The sequence below is a fragment of the Ovis canadensis genome, chromosome 18 (genome assembly GCF_042477335.2).
Source record: "Ovis canadensis isolate MfBH-ARS-UI-01 breed Bighorn chromosome 18, ARS-UI_OviCan_v2, whole genome shotgun sequence".
Taxonomy (NCBI): domain Eukaryota; kingdom Metazoa; phylum Chordata; class Mammalia; order Artiodactyla; family Bovidae; genus Ovis; species Ovis canadensis.
This window is the reverse complement of record NC_091262.1, coordinates 35202220-35218976: the sequence shown is the minus strand read 5'-3', so window position 1 is coordinate 35218976 and position 16757 is coordinate 35202220. Positions and strand designations below refer to the sequence as shown.

General features: G+C 50.1%; 1 protein-coding gene across 18 annotated transcripts in view; it reads left to right on the top strand.

The window, feature by feature from the left end:
• CPEB1 (cytoplasmic polyadenylation element binding protein 1) overlaps positions 1 to 16757 on the top strand; it is a 110072-nt gene that overhangs the window by 83573 nt on the left and 9742 nt on the right. For 8 of the 18 annotated variants that reach the window (XM_069559997.1, XM_069559999.1, XM_069560012.1 and 5 more), the window contains 3 exons: positions 1137 to 1328; positions 12908 to 13134; positions 14438 to 14690. In XM_069559997.1, the coding sequence (XP_069416098.1) occupies positions 1137 to 1328; positions 12908 to 13134; positions 14438 to 14690 (672 nt within the window). Of the gene's footprint in view, positions 1 to 243; positions 779 to 1136; positions 1329 to 12907; positions 13135 to 14437; positions 14691 to 16757 lie in introns of those variants that run through there. The other 10 variants (XM_069559998.1, XM_069560000.1, XM_069559995.1 and 7 more) reach the window with 2 other exon arrangements.

The following is a 16757-nucleotide window of genomic DNA, read 5'->3' as shown; positions in this document are numbered from 1 at the left end:
GGAGTAAGTATCCTAGTCAGGGGGCTTCCCTGGTGGCTCAGATGGTAAAGAATTTGCCTGCAACGCGGGAGACCTGGGTTCAGTCCCTGGGTCGAGAAGATTCTCCTGGAGGAGGGCATGGCAACCCACTCCAGAATTCTTGCTTGGGAAATCCCCATGGACAGAGGAGCCTGGCAGGCTACAGTCCATGGGGTCCCAAAGAGTCGGACACGACAGCGACTGAGCACGTCTTTGTCAGGACAGGTCTTACTCTGGCGTTTGGGTGACCCAGTGACTCCCCCGCCCCCTGCCGAAACTGACCCCTTTCTTGGTAGCCAGCTGCTGCTGACAAGCCTGGAACACCAGGTATCGTTCCCCAGGGTTCGAGTGAGCTGTGTTTTCTGAAGCCTGTCCCACCCCTGGCAGTAAACACTGCTGTGTCAGGGTAGGGCTCAGGGGCCACTTGGAGCACACAGATTTTTGCTAGCAGAATTGTGAAGCTTTGCATCGGGCTGCAAAACCAGGGCTTGAGCAAGCAGCTGGAGAGAGTCCAGGACTAGAGTGTTTTTGGGTTTGGGGGCGGAGAGCAGAGGGAGGGGAGGGAGGGGCAGGAGGGCAGAGCTGGCCGAGCAGGCAGCCTGCTGCTTTGGCTCCGCTGTCAGCAGAGAGGACTTCAGTCGTGCCTCAGGCCGCTTGGCCACCATTGCTGGAGACCGGAGGGCGCTGCCTCGCAGCCAGACTTACCAGCACCGCACCCGGACTGTTCCCAGCGGCTGTTGTGCCTTCTCTTCCCTGGGAGGCAAGTCCCCTCCCTGCCGGTCCCCTGCTCCTCCCCGCTCTCTGAGGGGTGATGCCGCTCTCCATTGCACGGCTCAGCCGGCTGATGTCACTGGCAGCGGGGAGCATCAGCAGCCTGATCACATGCTGGCCCAGTCTGTAATGCAGACGGGATAGGGGTGTGTGTGTGGGGAGGGGGCTGTATGGCAGCCGCTCCTGCTTTAACACCCCCAAAAGTGCAGAGGCAGCGGCTGCAGCATCCGGCCAGCTTGGATGTCTAGTCTTCGAGCCTGAGGAAACTATTCTTAATATTATTTATTGTTGATAATCCTGGGGAAACAGCCCTTAACTCTGGGCTTCTGCTGTTTTCCTGTCCAAAGCAGACTTCCAGGACTCAGAAGAAACAGTCACAAGCAGGATGCTTTTCCCCACCTCTGCGCAAGATTCTTCCCGTGGCCTCCCAGATGCAAATGACTTGTGCCTTGGCCTGCAGTCCCTGAGCCTCACAGGCTGGGACCGACCCTGGAGCACCCAGGACTCAGACTCCTCAGCCCAGAGCAGCACACACTCGGGTGAGTGCCGGAAGATGAGCCAGCGGGGGGAGGGGGCGCATGGGGTGTGGAGCAAGGATATCCACAGCAACAGTTGTTCTCTTCCCCTTTGCATCCCCCACCGCCCCCCCATACAACATGGAGCTGTTTCGCAAAAGATGGAAATGCTGGCTGTGAGTGTGGCAGGACAGATGGTGGCTCGTAAAGGCAGGCACCGCTTTCCCACTCCCCCTGACACATTCCCTGGAGTTGTTAGTCTGTACCTGAAGTGGCCCTGAGAAGGGTCCCCAAGGTGATAGCCTTATGCAGAAAAGATCCAGCGAACCCCCTAGTGCCCAGGCCTGCCTTGGAGATGATGAAGCAAAACACTTTTAGGCGGGGGAGGGGACTTTAGGGGCTGATGACTGGATGTCCAGATTCTATTTCCCAGTGGCTTCTGAAACTAGGGAGCTCTGTGTAAAGGATGGGTGGTCCCCGAATCATAGCGAGGGAAGAATTTTAGCCATATGTGAGGCTGGTTAATCCTAGGGTATTGGAATTGGCTTCACATAAGGCTGAGAACATTGATCCTGGAAAAGGGGGTAGGCAGGGTGAGCCGGGTGGAGTAACTCTCGGCTATGGAGGCCTTTTTTCCTTCTTTTTTTCTTTGTGTTAAGGGTGACCAAGTGGATGAAGGAAGAGCCATTCCCCTTAGGGTCCCTTGTCGTCCTGGAAGGATTCGATGGGGACAAATTGAAGGGGGCTTCTTGGCAACCCCTCTAACTGCTTCTCCTCAGACCTCCCACTGCCCATTAATTTCCCTCTCATGGTTCAAGGGGGTGGGTTGGCCAGACGCAAATCCTGGAGCATTCAGGAAGAAATGTGAACTTAAGAAATAACTGTAACTATACAAAAATCTTAAGTATTTTGCTTTATGTGCGTTACACCTTAATAAGGAGCATCTTGGCAGCAGATAATTTTAAATGATGGAAAGCGAGGGTGGGGGCAGCCATTTACCATTGGTGCTGACAGTGGGATTCACAGAGCCTGCTGTCCCCCCCCAACCACCCCCGCTCCAGAACCGGGCAGCAAGATTCCTCTGGCCTCCACCCTGTTTGGTGCAGGTGTTTTTTTAGAATGCTTTGCAGAGGCTAGGACTGTTGTGTCTGTTGGCATTTTGGTGCCTAGTTGTTTTGGTAAATCCCATTTGATTGGGGGAGTGGGGGGGTAGAGGCTGGGTTTGTTTTTTTTTTTTTTTCTCTCAGGTGAGGAAGAGCTTTATCTTAAGTAACTACCTCTGGGTTAAGGTAGAATTTCTTGAACTACTAGCCTTTGGCTGACTCAAGATTTTCCCTGGGCTGGGAAGTGTGGTGTCACTGTTTGGTGTCCCGTGCCTGGATATCTCGGCTTTGAGGCGGTGGTAGTTTGCTTCACATTGGAACCCTGAAGCCGGCCGGAGGGTGGGGGGGCATGTGAACCTGACCTTGTCCCCACCCTCACTGCTGGCTCTGAGCAGAAGACGGAGAGCCCCTGCACAGGAGGTGACCAGTGTCTGACCAGGGCGCCATCCTTCCCTGGCCTCACGCTGGGTGTGGCCCTTCCTTGGTTCTGGCTTCTCTTAGCTACAGGGGCCCTTCTGGAATGCATTATAGCACGTAGAAATGCAGGAGAGGCCAACCTGGGGCTTGGAGAGGTTGGCCTGAAAGTCATTCTGAAATCAGGCTGGGGAAAAAAAAAAAAGCTTGTGTCCAGCCACAGTTTCCTCGGCTTCCCCAGCAACCCACCTGAAAGGCCTGTGCTCGTAGCTCTTTGTCTCTAAAGTGGAGATGGATTTTCTTCCCCACATCCCAAGCACTTTACTTATAAATATGATGTGATTTTCTGCATCAGAGAGATCCTGTACTCTGTGGCCCTAGCATCCATGGGGAACCCAGAAGGTTATCCCAGTGGTACGATTTAAATGGCCCTGGGCAGGTTAGTGTGGGTATGTCTTCCTTTCCGAGGGCTGAGGACACACCCACCCATCCCTGATCCCCACGTTATCCTTGGACTTGGGAGCTGGGGTGATGGCCATCTCTCTTCTTTCCCTGAGCCCTGGGCCTTCTTGGAAAGCCCACAGGAGGGTACTGCCTCCTAGAGTGGGACGCAGCCCTCCCACCAGCCAGCTGCACCCTTGCCAGCGATGCGGGAACATGCAGCCCACATTCCAGTGCCTACACTGTCTTCCCATCTGAAGAGCAGCCAGCTCGGTTTCTCCAGGGAGGGAGGAGGCGTTTCAGCAGCTCTGGACAGTCGAAGAGTCGTCCTTGCAGACAGCCTGGTACCTTGCTGTTTCTGTGAGGAGCACGTGGTGCAGGCTTCTTCCTTGGGCTCTGCTGGGTGATATATTGCCCCATGTGGCTGTTGGCTCACATCTGACCATTTTCTACAACTCTCAGGTTCTGAGCAGCATGTAGGGGGCAAGGTTGGAGGTAGCAGGGCTCTTGCTGGAGAAATCTTGGCTAAATTTGTTCAACACATACTGAGCACTGGCTGTGTGCCAGGCACTGTGTTAGGCACTCAAGGTGCACCAGTGATAAAATTGTTTCCCTTAAAAATGCCCTTGACTATTGAGGGGAAATAGATGGGACTATATACCGAATACAGCATGACAGCTGCTCTGCCCAGGGGCTCCATTTTCTCCCCTAAGGAATTTTTTGACATTGAGGCAACATTTCATTGGATTCTCCCATGGGGACCTGTCTCCGGGGGCTGGAGTCTTTCTGCCTTGTGGGTTTCATTGGCCTGGGGGACCTGCAGGAAGACCCTGGGGTGGGATCTGCTTTTGAGCATTGTGCCTGCAAGGCCAGCATTGGTTGGGGTGTGGTGCTCTGTGAGGCACCTCCCTTCCAGACTGTGCCTACCTTTGAGGCCTCAACTCAGGCTGGGAAGGAAGCCTTCCTGCCCATGAGGGCAAGATGAACGTTAGAAGTGACCCCAGTGACGTGTCCTACTCGCAGTGTCTGAAGTCCTGTAATGGAACAGGAGGGCCGTTAAGGCCCTGGTCCTTAATGTCCTGGGATGGGGAGAGAGTGACTAATCACCGTTTAGCGACTGTTTCCTATGTGAAGTGTGTCACGTGGCTTTAATGCTTTCACAGTCCTATAAAGTGGGTACTATTATTGTTCCCATCTCAAAGATGAGGAAGTAACACTCACAGAGCTGTGCAATTCCAAGAGCGACACAGCTCCCAGAATTTGAACCTGGGTTTCTTTGATCCCAAGCCTCTTGTGCTTTTCTGTCCCACCTGGCTCCTGTGGGCAGAGCCCAAACTCTTGAGCAGGAACACTCACAGTGGGTTGTCTCTGTGTACACCTCCAGGGCTGCTTGGCCATAAGGTCTCCTTTGCAGAGGTCCCCAAGGCCAGGGCACGAGGCAGATGGTTCTGACTCCCTCTTCACCCTGTGTCTCAGCCCGTCAGCTGTGCACCTGATGTGTTTGTCTCCCTGCCTTCCCCCAGTGACTCTTTTGCACGCAGCATTACTCAGCAGGAAGTGGGGTGACTGAGAACCTACTTCAGGGGACCTGGAAATAAGGGCTCCTAACGAATGCCTTGTGCAGAAGCCCAGTGGGCTGACCAGATGCTCAGCCTGAGGGTGCCAAAGGACACGTCCTGTTCCCGCCCACTCTCCTTAGAAGTCCTTGAGGTTAACCTGTTTACCCTCCTTGGTTTCTGTCCCGGCTGCTCACTAGTGAATAGCATGTTCCCTGTGCTGGAGAACTTGCAGGCTCCCCGCTGTCTGCAGGCCAATTGAGCCTGGGGTGAGAGGGTCGTCTTCAGCAATTTGTTCCTGCTGTTGCTCTGCTTCCAGATAACCTTTCTGAGGCAACATTCAAAACAGGGTTGGGTTCCTCCCTGTGGAACATGGCCTTCTGGGCCCAGCCAAGTTCTCCTCACGTCTACCTTGGCTGTCCAGTTCTTCACCGCTCTGTCCCCAGTATGTAGCACAGTGCCTGGTCCTGGTGTTTCAGCAGGTATTTATTGAATGAATGATAAGTGCTGAGTTAATTCTCCGTAATTTTGAACTGCAGAATTCGGACAAGGTCTCTCTCTCTTCTGCCTCCTCCTTGTGTTGATCATCCTGACAGACAGATGGTTCCAAACGATCAGTATCTCTGAGCCCCCATAGCTTTTAGGGCGTGATGGTGCCCTTACAGAAGGTTTCTGTCATACTCTGGACCATGAATTCTGCTGTGGAGTCAGGTAGTTCACTGAGGAATAACTTCCAGTGCAGAGTGGAGGGGGCCTGGAGAAGCACTGTGGGAACAGGACACCTCCCTGCAGAGGGAACTTGAGGAGCTTGGGTGCAGGGGCCAGGTGCTGCTGACCTTCCCTGGGGCTCGAGCAGGCCGTTGCTTCAGGGGATGAAACTTGTCCAGTGACCAAGACTGGGGAAAAAGGCTGTGTTGGGTACCACCTTGGACCTGTGGGATCCAGAGTGGGTGGAAGGAGTTCAGACTTACAAGAGCACCGCCTGAGCTGGGGTGTGATGTGGAGTTGCAGGGTTGGGGTCACAGGAAAAGAGCATTCTGTTAGCTTTCTGTTATGTCTGCAGTACGTGCTGCTCTCCCCGCCTTCCTCCTGTGTATTCGGGTAGATTTTGAGCAGGCAGCCTGGAACCAAGGGTTGGTATAGGGAAGAAGGTTCCAGGTATGCGGCCTTGTGTCTCAGACTAGGGATCTTCCCAGGTGGCTCAGTGAAAGAAGGAATCTTCCTGCCAATGCAGGAGACAAGGGTTGCATTCCTGGGTTGGGAAGATCCCCTGGAGGAGGAAATGGCAAGCCACTCTAGTATTCTTGCCTGGGAAATCCCATGGACAGAGGAGCCTGGCAGGGTATAGTGCATGGGGTCACAAAGAGTCAGACAGGACCGAACAACTAAATAACATCATCATCATCTCAGGCTAGAGATGATGGCTCCCGGTCTGGGTGTCCCTCAGGGCTTCTCCCGTCAGGCAGGTGGCACACAGCTGTGATGGGCTCTTGCAGGCTGAGCTCAGGCTCAGTGTCTGACAGTGGGGACCCCTGTTCCTGGCTGCTGCTGCAGTCAGACTCTGATGCCTTGGTGCTCTCAGGGAAGGCTTCCGAAAACTCTAGCCGTGACTCAGCTGTAAAACCCACAGGAGCTGGCACAGAAGGGTGAAAGTGGAGAAAGTTAACAGTCAGTTTAAAGACACTGCTGCTGCTTTGGCCTTCTGTGCCCTCTGAGGCAGTGCTAATGAGCTGGAGCCCCCTGCCAGGCCCTCTCCTCCCTGTGGCTTCCCTGAGAGCAGCCCTTTGCCACCGCAGACTCCTGCCCATGTGCGGGGGGCCCCAGCAGAGCACACGGTTCTCTGTAGTCACATTTGCAAAATGAGGATCCACCATCCTCTTGGCCACCAGGGCTGGAGACACCTGGTAAACCTCAAGACTTCCGTGTTCCCTGAGTTGTAGAGGTCAGGGTAGGAACAGAGCAAAGAGATCAGGGCCTTGGCCTTGGTCAGAGCAAAGAAGTCAGAGTCACTGGAAGGTGACTGGAGGACACTCCCTACCCAACCCTTAATCCATCTAGGTTAACATTCGACCTTGATGGAAGTGCTCTGCCCTGTGATGGGGAGTGGAGGTTGAGATCAGTCACTGGCCTATAGGATAAGGGAACTGTCACTTCCACTAGATTTTAGGTTGTACGGCTTGAAGAGAATGCCTTTCCAGTAGGTACACTTTATACTTAAAGTTAGGAAGACATGCTGGCTCCTTCCATCTCGATTGCTGGCTGGTGGGAACCAGTGCTGCTCACTGAGCATCCTTGTAGAGGGGAGATTTGGTCTCATGGGCCGAGGTGAGGTGCCACCTCTCCGAGGAGCCCAGTGTCTCTGCTGCTCTCCTCCCTTTGATCTGTAGATGCTCAGAGAGCTGTCTGGCCAGGTCCTTCATGAGATTGGGCTAAAGGCGACAGGCCACCACAGAGCGTTGGACCATGAGTGACAGTTTCCGGAAACTTGGCTCCTTCTGTGGGTGGAAGGAAATATCAAACCCGCTAGAAAATCCTTGCCTCTTGATACTAGGTTTTCTTGTCTTCCTCGTATCTTCTAGTCAAACCCCTCTTTTCTTGGCCCCTTCCAATTTAGTATTTGCAGGCAGCTGATGTGAGGAGGTGCTGACAGGACTGGGTGTGTTAATTCTGGTACACGCTGACCTTACGTGTTAGTCGGATGGCACTGCCCCCTCCCCGGCTTGCCTGTGTAGCTGGTATAATGTTCAGTGGGGGCTCTTCCGTGATAGTTGCTTCTCAGTGTAGAAGTGTTTTTTCAGTGGCTGTGAGGATCCCAGGGAGAGTGACCCGCTTCAACCTGTATCTGTATAATTCTCTTTGGAGAAAGTATTTGAAACTAGTGGAAGGAATATTGTCACAAATTTGATATGTCAGGTAACTCTTCTTCTCTCAACCTCTGTTTTGGTGATGGGCAGGGTCAGGATGAACTAAGTAAGGTTTTTTCCTCTAATTCCGAATTGTATCTAAGGCAGTACTGTGTCCTTAAATGGAGTAACCTTGATAGGAAAGTGCATAGCCTCAGTGAGCACACTGCTCCTGGGGATACAATACTGCCTTTCTTGCAGCGCTGTTCGTGCACGCATTGATCGCCTACTTTCTGCCAGATGTGGACTAGTTACTACTGGAATGAGTGGTGAAGATGGGCCTTTGGTGTGCTTGGTAGAGAAGGCAGAACTCTGTGCCCAGGTGTGCCTGCAGATATCTATACAGGTGTTTCTGAGCCTTTAAACAGCTAGTTTAAAAGACGATTTCTCTTATAGGCAGAGGCTCCACAGGTACTCAGTTGCTGTTTGTCCCCTTGGGATTCTAGTCCCAGTTAGTTGTGCTTGATTTCCCTTTTCTGGTCAGATCAGTTGCCTTGAAAAAGATAAAGTCAAATGATAATTGATCCTGTCATTAAAAAATTTTTTTTGTTTGGAAATTCCAAATTTACAGAAAGTCACAAGTATAAAAGTTATACAAAATTCTTTTATTCGGATTCTCCTGTTGTTGACGTTTACCTCATTTGCTTTATCATTTGCAATTCTTTCTTTATATAATTTCCTTCTGTACCGTAAGGACTAGAGATGTTCTAAAATACACTGACATACAACAAAAGCTATGGACGTCCGTCAGCTTGGAATTGATGAGAGTCCTCGTTAAACTCATGCTCTCCCTGCTCACATTCCGGTGTTGCCCAGTGACCCAGTGGTGTCCACACAGCATTTTTCTCTTCCTTGTCTCTTAGCAGTTGTCTGCCTGAAGCGTCAGGCCCAGGCTCTCTCTGTGTTTGCTCCATATGGGGTGTGAGCTTACAGAGTCTCGTCGTGGACGTTTCTCACAATGTTCAGCTGGCTCCTGGCTGTCACGGCTCCTGAAACTGTTATCGCAGTCCACGCCAGTCTTTTTAAAATTCTCTATTTGTTCCTGGTTAGACCTCTCTCCCTCTTTCATCTCCCCCGTAACGTGGGTGGCAGGCTAAGGAGGGGGGTGTCTGAGAGATCAAGCTCCCTGGGTCATGTCATATGTAGCCACCTTGGTTTCTTTTTTCCTCCTGGATGTCAGTTGCTGTTGTGCTGTAAAAGCTGTATTTGAATAACCCACAGTTTTTTTTTAAGTCAAGCAAAGAATTACTTAGGAAAGGTTTAGGGGTGTGGTGAAGGGGAACTGATTAGAAGCTTGAAGTAGCAAGCCTCGGGTTTTTCTAGATTAGCGCTTCTCAGACTTTAATGTGCACACCAATCTCCTGGGGATCGTGTTAAAATGCAGGTTCTGATTCAGTAGGTCTGGAGTGGGGCCCAGGATACATTTTTAATGAGTTCCTACAGCAGCAAGGTCCTAGAGAAGTTTTAAGACTTGGATGATTTAGATCCCAAGGTACTGACCTCTGGAATCCAGAGATAGCTTATCTGTAGTTGATGGTCTTAAAGAAATTTGAACAAAAGAGAAGTGTCAGGACCAGATGATGTAAAGTCTGGAGTATTAAAAAAAAATAAAAAGTAGTGAGTGGTGTGTTGCCGAGGATAAAGCAAAGAATCGGAAAGGGTTGTGTCCCACTCTGCCACTCACCGCCTGACAGACTCACTGTAAACACTTGACCTTTGAGCCTTGGTTTCCTTCTGTTGAGATGGGGTAATAATACCTAGTTCTCAGGACTCAGCTTAAGAGTATTTATGTAAAGTGGTTCTGACTCGGTATCTGGGATATCCTAGATGTACAGGGAGTGGAAGCTGCTATTAGTGAGTGGTCGGAGCTTCCTTGAACCTGGTCCAGATTGTCGAACAGACAATTTGACCATGAACTCTGAGCCCTTAAGGGAGTGGAGTTCATTAGTGGCCATCATCGGTCGTCATGCCATTTTCTTCTTAGACAGGCTTATTATCCAGTTGGAGTGTTACAGACATAATCTCTAGCTTTGACATAGGAATTTGACAAAGCCTCAAGATATCTTTGTGAGCATGTCAAAAATATTTGTAAGCTAGTTGAGGTGGATGGGTTTGTGATTATTAGATGCATCAGTAACAGTCGTGAACACAGATTAACATGAATGAGAACTGTGGTCTACACTGGCACGGACATTGCTTTCAAACACACCTTTTTAAAATGTTAGGTGGAGACAATCACCAGAGTCCATATTTCTCATCCTCAGTGACCCCAGACACAAATCATTTGGGCCTGACATCTCCTCAAGTATTTTTCTGCATCCTGCTTCATGCCGTTTTTCCCTCGACAACTCTTGGAGCGCTCTGCGGTGCCACCCTTTTCTGGGATCAACAAACCGCCCTTTATCTTGTTTGTCCCTCGGGGGTGGATGGATGGTTTTTCCCTTCAGCATGATGTTTTCTTGGGTGGAGGCTTCTCCCTCACAGTCATTCTTTCTGTCCTTCTGACCAGTTCCCCAGTCCTTTACCTGCTCTGAGGAGCTCAGTTACGTTTTAATCCCAGGCCTGCTTGTCGCTGTGGGTCCGTCCAACAGTGTAGCCTGCACACAGCCACCTCAGCCACCTGTGATCACACAGGCTGGCGGCACCACCCTTGGGACGCAGTCTCCTCGGTCCCCTCGCCCTGCCCCTCCCGTCTGCCCCTCGCCCCTCGGGTAGCTGGCAGCACGTGGCCACTGCTGGCTCTCCATTTGCCTCAGGCGTCGTTCGCCCTTGACGCATGCCCGTGCCTTCCATCCTCTCTGTGGCTGGTCCATCAGCCCCTCAACGGACGCGTTTCCTCCTCCACATTCTTTTTGGGAAGACCCCACAGCCCCGGGTCTACGCAGGTTCCTGACACTGCCTGTGCGAGCCGCCCATGTCTGCCTTGACCTTCGGCCTCGGCCGGGTGCTGGCTGCTGGCCCCGTCTTCCCATGGTCCCTGGTCAGCCCCCTTGGCTTGTCCCCACAGCAGCTGCCACGTGTCTCCACCCTCCCTCAGGAGGAAGTCTAAACTCCCTAATCTGGCTTTCAAAGCTCTCTAAGATGTGATTGTTACCTCTTCATTCACCACCATAAACTTGTTTCTGCAAAATGTGAAGAAAGATGAGGCCCTTCAGGGCAATGGTACCACTTTTAAGACCAACACACGTGACCTGTATTGTCGGAGAACTGCCAGTTTTCAGGATGCTTTCTGTTTGTTTGTTCTTTGCCACATCTTGCAGTTCCCAGGAAGAGCCTGGAATAAATCTTCACACCGCCCACCCCCCTACCCTCTCAGCATGAATTCCAGGGGCCTGGACTTTATGTGTCATTGAGACAGGGCTTTGTCAGGCATATTTGAGAAATTTGACAGAGATAATTTCTGATGGGTATCAGAATTCAAGCGTGAGAGACACTTGATTTCAGTATGCAGCTAAGTGCTTGTGCTCAGGAAACTAGTTAAAAGAATGTTTCCTTGAAAAATGAAGTCTTTAAGTAATAAACTCCCCAACACACATACACATTAGACCGGCTTCCAGCCCTCCTGAGTGTTGGCCAGCATGTGGAGGGACTGATTGTCCACCGTGCTGGTGGGAAGGTGAACCGGTATGTCTGCTTTGGAGGACGGTAGGACAGTTTCTTTAAAGATTAAGGATAAATACAATAAAATAAATAAACAAACACATCCGAGACTGTTCCCTGCATTTGAAAAAAAAAAGAGTTAAGGATACCCTGCCTTCTCTTGATCCTCTCTCTCTGTGGATCAAGTTAAGGATACACTACCTCTCTTGGTCTGAGAGGGACGCATGGTTGGCTGAGGGGGGAGCGGGTCGATCTGATCCTGCACAGATGCTCCGTGGTGATGCTCCGTGGTGAATACCCTGGAAGCATGCTTTCACTTTGACTTCATGCTTGCAGAGGTTTATTCGTGCCTCCTGAGGCCCACTGCAGCCCCAGCCAGACACTCAGACGGGCTTGTACCCCGAGAGGAAACCAGCTCAGGTGACCTGTGTCTCACTCAATTGCTAGTGACTAATTGTGAGGTGGAGCCACTCACAGCCACTGTGTATTGAACAGTTTCACACGTAAACACGTTATTTTGGTTTCACTTCATAGCCTTTTTGAGGGGAGTTGTTTTCCCCTTTCTGCGGATGAAAATAAAATAATGAGAGTAACGAGGCTTCTTTCTCACCTCAGTGCCACCGTACCTCTATGGCCAAAGCCCTCTCCCACCCCCACCCCCCCACCTCAGTGGATAAAAGGGTGTTTTGCTTTGCTTTGGATCCCTTTTCCCCAGGGCCAAGTGTGGGAAAATGCCGCTGTCTTCTGCTGTCCACTTTACCTCCCTTATCGCTCCTGGCCTCGGATTCACTCTGTTTTTTAATGTTTAATATTTAAATATTTATTGTGCACTGGGCTCTGCTGTGCTGAGCGCTTTCCATCTGCTATCTTAATTACTGACCCCTCCTGACCATGTTATGAAGCAGTTGGTATTCCACCCAAGATGCCATGAGAAAATGGAGACTCAGAGCTTCCCAGAGCAGGCAGCTAAATGAAGGTGGTATCAGGCTCAGCCAGGATTGCTGTCAGCTGAAGCAGCTCAACCACAACATCACTGCTTCCGTCCTAAATGTTGGAAGTCCAGGGTTGTCTGGGAGAATCTGCATGGGCTGGAATTCTGCGCACAGGAGCCTCTTGGATGAGATGGACGCTCATGCTCTGCCAGACTTCTGGGGCATGGCATGGGATTCTGTTTTAGCTACGTAGTGTTAGAAAGGGCAGGGGGTGCGTTCTTCTGATAGACATGTTGGCAGGCAGCAAGGAAGGAGTATGGTTTGGGCTTCCTAACTGTGCTGACGGTGTCCCCTGTGATGACATGGGCATGTGTATCCAGACATTGGTAGTGGCTGTCACGAGGGCCCCCCAGTGGCACAGAGTGTCCCAAATGCTACTGACCCAGGGACCTGGGTCTTCAGAAAGCCATCCTCTTCCTGCCTCTCATTAGATACCCCGGGTGTACATCTGCTCGTTACGCTCGTCACTGTGGTTCTCTCAGGCTTTTGGTGGTCCTGCCTTGGTGTGTCTTGCTCTGGGTGTAAAGGGAAAGCTCTTGTCTGGGAAGAAAACTAAGAGGTCATGAGACTTTTTTTTTCCCCCTCTCTTCCTAGTACTGAGCATGCTCCATAACCCACTGGGAAATGTTTTGGGAAAGCCCCCCTTGAGCTTCCTGCCTCTGGACCCGCTTGGATCTGACTTGGTGGACAAATTTCCAGCACCCTCCATTAGGGGACCGCGCCTGGACACCCGGCCCATCCTGGACTCTCGCTCTAGCAGCCCTTCTGACTCGGACACCAGTGGCTTCAGCTCTGGATCAGATCATCTCTCAGATTTGATCGTATGTAGCTCACTGGGGGGTCGGTGGGGAGGGCAGGTGAGCTTGAGCAGGTGGGGTGCAGGCTGCGAGGTGGGGTGGTGGGAGGCACTAGGACTTCTGAGCCTCAGCAGAACGAAGGGTGCCCTGTGTCCCCACTCCTCCCTGTGTGCAGCACGCTCGGAACCTGAGCTGAGGCCTCTTCACCAGTTGCTCCAGCAGCTGTTAGGAAACGGTTTTGAGAGTAAATAGGGGAGTCCTGGCGGGATTCTGAAGTGCAGCTTGTCCCCTAAGGGTGACCCTAAATGGTGACCACGAGCAGGTCCCTTTGGTTCTCTGGCTGCCGTTTATTCCCCTGTGAAGATTGGGCTTCCCTGGTGGCTCAGCTGGTAAAGAATCCACCTGCAATGTGGGAGACCTGGGTTCGATCCCTGGGTTGGGAAGATCCCCTAGAGAAGGGAAAGGCTACCCACTCCAGTATTCAGGCCTGGAGAATTCCATGGACTGTACAGTCCATGGGGTCACAAAGAGTCAGACATGACTAAGCGACTTTCACTTCTCTTCACAAAGTGGAATTAGAGATGCTCCTAATTCTGTTCATTGCTTTAGATGGGGCTCAGTCTTAGGAATCTGCCTGGTAACCAGCTTTAATATTGATACTTTGAGATTTTTGTTTAAAGAATTTTCTCAGATCCCTGCCCCAAAGGTTGATTGAAGGGATATGGACAGACAACTCACACAAGAGGAAATAGAAGCAGTATTTCAACTTACAGGAGATACTTTATTGAGTAATTATTTCAGTTTACGTCTTGATAATGTGTATATTTTTACCCACTTAAATTAGTAGAATTTAAAGGCTTGACACAAGTGTGTAGTGAAGCTTGTGTTCTCACACGCTTTTGACAGAACACAGAACCTTCATAGAAAGGATTTTGACATCTCATGTCTAGGAATGTGACCAGAGAAGACACACAATAAGAAACTACCCCTTAAAGTTTTTATTTACAATCCTGAAAACCTGGAAGGCATCTAAATGTTTAGCAGTAGGTGGAATAGGTCAGTGAAGTGTACCTTGTTCCCTAAAAAGAGTATCATAAATTAACTAAAAATGGTTATGAAGATTGGCAATATGAAGGAAAAAACTGAATTGGGGAGAAAAAAAATTTATTTAAATTATAAGAGCAGCTGCTCTTAAAAATGCATAGGAAGAAAGTCTAAGAAAATGTATCAAATACTAAATGGAATTTTTCATAATTTCTATAGTATAATTATTACTGTTATAACACCTGTCATTTAAAAACCTCTGTCTTCCTTTTTCCTTCCCTAGTCAAGCCTCCGAATTTCCCCTCCCCTGCCCTTCCTGTCTCTGACGGGGGGTGGCCCCAGAGACCCTTTAAAGATGGGGGTTGGGTCCCGGATGGACCAAGAGCAAGCTGCTCTGGCTGCAGTCACTCCCTCCCCAACCAGTGCATCAAAGAGGTGGCCAGGAGCTTCTGTGTGGCCGTCCTGGGACCTCCTCGAAGCTCCCAAAGACCCCTTCAGCATAGAGAGAGAGGCCAGGCTACACAGGCAAGCTGCAGGTAAGTGTGGGCGTACACCTGCGGTGGGGCCCGAGCCCTCGTTCTCGGGGCAGACAAGTGAACTGTCCAGAAGAGGACTTGATTGCATGGTGATGAAGTCTCTGCATCTGCACAGAATGGTCTGTTCTGAGGAGTAAGTGCTAATGGGGACAAACTCGGGAACGCCTTTGAGTAGGAGCAGAGAGGGAACGGGATGACCTAGAACCACAGGGCCATGCCACTTAGCGTTGGGATCCATCTCTGACTTGTTCTCTTCCATGGAGATCATGCACTGCTGTTGCTTTTGAGTCTTTTCCTGGGTGGATGCTTCAAGAGAAACCCTGGCAGTGCCTAGAATTTTGTCTGCCTCCCCCCCACCCCTCCCCATTCAGAGCTGTGTGAGGCACAACCCACACCGGAGCCTCCTTCCCCAGGACTTTCTGATTGGGATCCAAGGAATGTGTGCGTTGTCCGTTTGTCCACCTCCAAGGTAACGGATGTCTGTTGCCATTGCTCCCCTATGAAGTAACTTTACCATTCTTTTGGGTGAGGCCATTATATTGACTTCTATTTTTGTTCACAAAATATTGCTGATGGTGCCTAAATTTCCTGCTGTAGCAACACATTGGACCTGTGCCTTTCAGAGAGTGGCCTTCCGTGTCATTGTCCTGAATGAAAATGACGGTTCATTTCACTGGCTGTGCAGTCCAGTTGTGGAGGAGGAGAGTAAAATAGGCAAGGACTAGTTGGGCTGCCCTGAGGTCAGTCTCTGACCTTCAAGGGCACAGACTGAATGGGGACAGGATTGAAGACTGGTACAATAGAAGGCTGGACTGGTCAGTTACCAAGAAGAGCAGGGACTCTAGAAAGTTTAGGGCAGGCCAAACAGAAGATAGTTTCAACTCTATACAGCAACAAGGGTTTTTTAACTGAGTGAGAGAAACTTTAGAAGAGGTTTGGACAGGGTTTCTATTTGATATAAACAGGAAGCTGAGGGATTGGGAGAAAATCTCTTATCCTACAGTGCTGGCATCAAGAAGGCCCAGTGTCTCCTTCGGTACTGTAAGGATATGTCTAGAGATGGTGTGGAATGGTTCTGACTTGGAGCAGTTGTGACCACATTCTTGTCTTGCTGGTGGTGGTTCGTACTGTCAGTGTCCTGACTCCTGTGAGTGGTGAGCTCACGGGGCAGACAGGAGAACCGAATGGTGTTGCTTATTTGAACATTGGCAGAGAAGGTCCATTTGGACCAGGAAGCATTTAGGATGTTGTATGAAAAATTGTCCAGTTTGCTTTCCAGTACAGGCGTACCTTGTTTCATTGAACTTCGCTTTATTGCACTTTACAAGTACTGAGTTTAAAAAAGCACAGTCGCTCCACACTGCTGTGTCAGTTTCAAGTGCATGCAAAGCGATTCAGTTAGAGAGGTGTACGTGTCCATTCTTCCTCAGGTTCTTTTCCCATTTAGGTTGTTACAGAATGTTGAGCAGAGTTCCCTGTACTATATGATAGGTCCTTATTGGTTATATATTTTAAAGAGAGCAGTGTGTACATGTCAATCCCGAACTTCCAATCTATCGAGATTGCTTTTTTTTTCCCTAACAAATTGAAGGTTTATAGTGACCTGTGCTGTCAGATGATGGTTAGCATTTTTTAGCCAATAAAATGTTGAGTTTTTTAGACATAATGTGGTCACACACTTAATAGATGATAATATAGTATAAATACAACCTTTATATTCACTGGGAAACCAGAAAATTTGTATGATGAGCTTTATTGCAATGTTCATTTTATTGTGGTGATTTGGCACAAAACCCTGCAGTGCCTCCGAGGTATGCCTATAATTCTAAATTCAAATTAATTGGTATTGTAAACAGTGACTAGATAAAACTGTCTTCCGGTTAGTGTATCATTTTATGGTTGAAAATTGCTCAGGTTGTGATTGTTTTCACCCTGCACATGTGGTTTGCCATTCCTCCCAGTTTTAGTGGAGAAACAGAACTGGTAAATCAGGGTTACCACACTGGGCTGACAGGTTTGGGGAGGTGTCCGGTTTCTTGCCTTTCAGAGTAGTCATGAATGTTCTCC